Below are 5705 nucleotides of genomic sequence, written 5' to 3'. Positions count from 1 at the left end.
CTTAAACTTGAGATTTTTGCAGCGTTTTCTTTAAATTACGCCTCTCTGTTATTCTATCAAGGCACTATTGTAACCTCTGTATTAGAGAGAATTGTTCTTTGACGCCAAGGAATTTTTTTCTTGTTAATAACAGTCATAATTCTCTGTTACTTTTTTCAGTGCTAGCGTCTGACAACCTTAAAGCCCACGGCCGACTTACATGTAACTGCGTTCTCAACTTCTATTATCCAAATTGCATGTGTGTACAGTTTTGAATGATTGGTGGGTTAGACCAAGAAGTTAGCTACAGGTTAGGTGTTACTTTTTGGCTGATTGTCTCTATTATATCCATTAAGGAAAGAATATCTAAATAATTGGCTAGACTTCGGAAGTATTGTGCTCAAATGAATAGTTCTTTATCTTTGAATTTTGGGTTTTGGTGGCTTCTATGTACTGGATACAGTTTAGTATGTATGATAAAAAAACTGAACAAAATTGTAGATGAGTAAGAGGTGCAGTTGTCATGGCCTGGCTGATTGCCGTGCAGGTTGTAGTCGTGGGTTGTCGGAGGACGAGGGCGAGGCCCTCGCCGGCCTATGGTTGGAGAAGGGGGTTGAGGAGGGGCGCCGTGGCGTAGGAGCAAGGAGGTGAGGTTGTAGGTTATTTTCTGCTTGCGTTTATTGATCCAAGGATTGGCTATGTATAACCTAATTAAAAGACCAGATTACAGACTCCTATTACAATTGGGTGTTGGAAGGGTAACCTTCTACGGGACTAAACCTTTCCAACTAATACCCAGACTCCTAATCTAAAAAACTATAATTAAACTAGGACATATTTTTAGGCAGGTGCAGGGCCGGCCCGCACAGGTCCCTTGCGCCTATAGGGCTGGCCCCACATGACATCTCCCCCTCCATTCTGAAACAGCTCATCCTCGAGCTGGAAGCTTGGATAACGTTCGCGGAAGTTTGTAACATCCTCCCATGAAGCAGCAGACGCCGGCTGGCCCTCCCAGTGAATGAGCACCTGCTGGACACCGCGAGCAATACGAGCACGCAATGCTCGGATAGGGGTTGGATGTACTCGACCCTGAAACAGAGGTGGAAGCATCGGCGGAACTGCCGGCGGTGGACCATGTTACTTCTTCAGGACCCCGACATGGAAGACATTGTGAATGCGGGCGCGTGGGGGCAGCTCCAAACGGTAAGCAACCGTATCGATTTTAGCGAGGACTTTGAAAGGCCCATAATATTTGGGAGCTAATTTCTCTTTGGCGCCTACTCCAAGGAATGCTGTCGGTCGGTGCTGAAGACGGAGCCAAACCCACTCTCCAACATCAAAAGAAAGGGCCTGATGCTTATCATCATAGTAATGCTTGTACTGTTGTGCTGCCTGAAGGAGACGCTCACGGAAGTCGAGTAAGAACTGATCGCAGTCGACGATCTGCCGTTCCACCGCCTGATTGTGAATCTCGCCCGGCGTATAGTCCCGCAATGAGGGGGGATCCCGTCCATAAACCACCCTGAAAGGAGTGTCCTTCAACGCTGAGTGGTATGAAGTGTTGTAGCAGTACTCCGCCCAAGGCAACCATTGGAGCCACTGCGGGGGGCGATCCCTAGTTATGCAATGAATGTACATGGTGATGACGCGATTGACCGCGTCAGATTTTCCATCAGACTGCGGATGGAAGGTCGAACTCATGTGCAAGCGCGTCCCTGCGGCGGCAAACAGAGCCTTCCAAAAGCCCGAAGTGAAAACTACATCCCTGTCTGAAATGATGGATGTGGGAAACCCATGAAGGCAGACAATGTTGGAGAAGAAGGCCTTAACAATGGACTCCGCAGTGTACGGATGCGCCAAGGGGATGAAATGCACATACTTGGAGAAACGGTCCACGACGGTTAGTATCAAACTTTTGCCGCCCACCTTCGGAAGTGCCTCAATGAAATCAATGGAGATGTCTTCCCAGACACGAGATGGCACTGTCAAGGGCTGCAATAAGCCGGCTAGATGAAGCTCCTCCATCTTGTTGCTTTGACAAACCTAACAAGCACGAATATACTGCTGAAGTGTTGCCCTTGCTTGCAGCAGATGGAAATCCTGGCGAAGACGATGAAGTGACTTCTGGATACCTTCATGGCCCGCATCATGGGCTGCAGCCAGGACCTCCCCGAGCAGCGGCGATGCGGGTGGCACATAAGCCCGTTGTTGGAAGGTAACAACACCATTAACGAGAGCCCAAGGCTGTCCTAACTCACCAGATTCGAGTTGTTCCCGGAAAGTGACAAGCGCCGGGTCCGTGTGTGCAGCCTGACGGAGAGCTTCAAACAGATCAAATGAAGGCCCGGAGATGGCGAGTGCCTGGCCGGCAGGAGCATCACGGCGAGAAAGAGCATCGGCGACGATTTTTTGGCGACCTGGTTTATATTCCACCGTGAAGTCGAACCCCAACAGCTTGCCCACCCAATGATGCTATGGAATGGTAGCGAGGCGTTGGTCCAGCAAAAACTTCAGGCTGTAGTGGTCAGTTTTGACGATGAACACACGTCCCCAAAGATATGGCCGCTAGTGGTGCACGGCGTGCGCCAGACCAATGAGCTCCCGCTCATAAGCGGCGAGAGAAGCATGACGTGGAGCAATGGTTTTGCTGAAATAGGCAATGGGGCCGCCACCTTGATGCAGGACTGCCCCGAAACCAGATCCAGATGCATCACACTCCACAATGAATGCAACTGCAAAATCCGGCAACTGAAGCACAGGGGCGGTGGTAAGAGCTTTCTTGAGGGCTTCAAAGGCGATATTCGCTGCAAGCGTCCAAAGAAATATGTCTTTCTTGAGGAGCGCCGTGAGGGGAGCTGCAATGGTGCCAAAATCCCGGATGAACTTGCGATAGTATCCTGCCAGTCCTAAGAAACCACGCATAGCGCGGATGGTGCGCGGAACCGGCCAGTCTACCATGGCTAGAACCTTGTCGCTGTCCATGGCAACTCCTGCAGCGGAGATGACGTGTTTCAGACAAGCCATGGTTTCCTCCCCAAAGGAACACTTGGAGCGCTTGAGAAACAGTTGATGTGTGCGCATAGCCTCCAAAACAAGCTTGACATGACGTAGGTGATCCCACCAGGACGAGTTGTAGATCAAGATATCATCGAAGTACACAAGCACAAACCAACGAAGGTAGGGATGGAAGACATCGTTCATGAGTGCTTGGAACGTCGCTGGGGCATTTGTCAAACCAAAGGCCATCACCACACACTCAAAGAGGCCCTCATGTGTGCGGAATGTCGTCTTGTGGATATCTTCAGGGGCCATCCGTACCTAGTGGTAACCCGACCGGAGATCCAGTTTGGTGAAAAAGCAGGTGCCCTTGAGTTCATCCGGAAGTTCATCGACAACGGGAATTGGAAACTTGTCCTTGATGGTGACAAGGTTGAGACCACGGTAGTCGATACAGAAACGCCAAGTCCCATCGGCCTTTCTGACGAGTAGAACGGGGGATGAAAATGCAGAAGAACTAGGACAGATCAGACCGCGAGCCAGCATCTCCGAACATTGGCGCTCCAGTTCATCTTTTTGAATCATTTGGTAGCAGTAGGGACGGACAGCAATCGGCGGTGTCCCAGGAATAAGATGAATATGATGGTCATGTGTGTGCTGTGATGGCAGGCCCTGTGGGTCGGCGAAAACATCGGTGAAAGTGGCCAGTAGGTTGTCCAGAAGGTCCTTGCCTTCGTACGCATGTAGGTGGGCAGGCCGTCCGAGGGAGCCGAGGCCAAACCACTCCACACGGTGATCCGAGTGCCAAAACGACATCCACTGTGTAGTGAAATCCCAGAGAATTGGCCCAAGAGTTTTGAGGAATCGTGTACCGAGGACGATGTCAAACCCGCCCAATGGAATGGCATGCAGATCAACAATGAAACGCTCCTTATCAATGGTGATCGCAGCCTGCTGAAGCAGTCCCCGACAGGTGACCTTATCGCCACTGGCGATCGTGACTACCAAGCAACGATTGGAGGAGAAAGGCAGCCCGACGATGGTGGCCAGCTCTTCGTGGATGAAGTTATGAGTGCTGCCTGAATCAAGCAAGGCGACCAAGTAACGGTCCCCAATGCAAAGAGTGACCTGCATTGCGTCACTGGTAGGAATTCCGGTGACAGCCAATAGTGAGATTTGTGCCTCCTGGAAATCCTCAAACTGCTCCTCTTCGGCTTCGACGGATTGAATGTAGAACAGTCTTTTGCAGCGATGGACCCGCGCGAACTTCTCGTCACAATTGAAGCAGAGACCCTTAGCGCGCCGTTCATCCATCTCGGCGGGCGTGAGTCTTTTAAAGACGAGCGCGGGCGTGGGGTTGGAGGAGTCCGGTAAGGCCGGAGTAGGTGCGGCCATGGGGCGGAGTGGACGGCTGGGCCAGCCCGGGGTAGCCGTGGTGCTGGTGACAGTATTGAGGTGCTCAAAGGATATTGCTAAGTCCATAGCCGCATCCAATGTCGCCGGTTTCAACATCTCGACCTGAGTTTTCATAGGCTCGCCCAAGTTGTTGGTGAAGATATCCCGCTCATCGTCGTCAGCAATGGGGTGCACCCGAGAAAGATTCTCTAGAAAGCGCTTAAAGTATTCCGCCACGGTGTCGGAGCGGCAGGTGGAGATCAGCTCACCAAAGGGGTTGGCGCGGGCCGGCGGTCCAAAGTGGTTGGCGATTAGATTTTGAAACTCGGTCCAGGACGGCCGCTGGCCCAGCTTAGTCTCAAGGTGGCCATACCATAATGCGGCGACATCGATGAGATGGTATGAGGCGAGCCACGTCTTATCCGACTCCGGCGTTCGGCGCCCGAGGAAGAAGAGATTGCAGCGTGTCAGCCATGGCCGCGGATCGCTGGCCCCGTCAAAGAGGGGGAAATCAATCTTGTACAGGCGTGGAGCCCGATCCGCCAGATCGGCCGGGGCCCCGGTGTGGGACGGCGCATCTGGGGGCCGTAGGAGCCCGGTACCACCAAATTGAGGCATGCCCTTGCCTTCCAGCCGAAGGAGGGCCAGGTTCTGCGCGCGCTGCTGCTGTGACGTGTCCGCCAGCTGGCCCTGGAGGGTTTTGAGCATCTCAACGATGGACTGGAGGGTGGCCTGGTCCTCGGCGCGCTCTGTCCGAGCGGTGTGGTTCTCCTCCGAGAGGCTGTTCAAAGTGGAAACCACGGCCTCATGATCCTCGTGCTGTTTGGTGGCGAGGTCTACCAAGGTTTGAGGCAGGGGCACCTGTGGCGGTGGCGGAGACATGGCCGCTGGGATCGACGAGGAAGCTGATACCAAGTTGTCACGGCCTGGCTGATTGTCGCGCAGGTTGTAGTCGTGGGTTGTAGGAGGACGAGGGCGAGGCCCTCGCCGGCCTATGGTTGGAGAAGGGGGTTGAGGAGGGGCGCCGTGGCGCAGGAGCAAGGAGGTGAAGTTGTAGGTTATTTTCTTCTTGCGTTTATTGATCCAAGGGCTGGCTATATATAGCCTAATTACAAGACCAGATTACAGACTCCTATTACAATTGGGTGTTGGCAGGGTAACCTTCTACGGGACTAAACCTTTCCAACTAATACCCAGACTCCTAATCTAAAAAAAACTATAATTAAACTAGGACACATTTTTAGGCAGGTGCAGGGCCTGCCCGCGCAGGTCCCTTGCGCCTATAGGGCTGGCCCCACATGACATGCACTACAAAAAAAAGACACTTCCGTGAT

General features: G+C 52.6%; 2 protein-coding genes across 2 annotated transcripts; both read right to left on the bottom strand.

The window, feature by feature from the left end:
* Positions 1-2544: 2544 nt before the first annotated feature.
* On the bottom strand, positions 2545-3291 carry LOC141022701 (uncharacterized mitochondrial protein AtMg00860-like). Its single transcript, XM_073498964.1, has one exon. It carries the CDS (start codon positions 3289-3291, stop codon positions 2545-2547), a length of 747 nt encoding a protein of 248 aa, XP_073355065.1.
* A 6-nt stretch (positions 3292-3297) lies between these two features.
* On the bottom strand, positions 3298-5253 carry LOC109771193 (uncharacterized). Its single transcript, XM_020329894.1, has one exon. It carries the CDS (start codon positions 5251-5253, stop codon positions 3298-3300), a length of 1956 nt encoding a protein of 651 aa, XP_020185483.1.
* Positions 5254-5705: the final 452 nt, after the last annotated feature.

Source organism: Aegilops tauschii, chromosome 5 (assembly GCF_002575655.3).
Source record: "Aegilops tauschii subsp. strangulata cultivar AL8/78 chromosome 5, Aet v6.0, whole genome shotgun sequence".
NCBI classification, from domain to species: domain Eukaryota; kingdom Viridiplantae; phylum Streptophyta; class Magnoliopsida; order Poales; family Poaceae; genus Aegilops; species Aegilops tauschii.
The sequence above is the reverse complement of the archived record's forward strand: the minus strand, read 5'-3'. Positions and strand labels throughout refer to the sequence as shown.

Bases quoted from the DNA above. Each gene is read 5' to 3' on its own strand.
- LOC141022701 (XM_073498964.1), bottom strand. From the start codon at position 3,291: ATGGCCCCTGAAGATATCCACAAGACGACATTCCGCACACATGAGGGC.
- LOC109771193 (XM_020329894.1), bottom strand. From the start codon at position 5,253: ATGTCTCCGCCACCGCCACAGGTGCCCCTGCCTCAAACCTTGGTAGAC.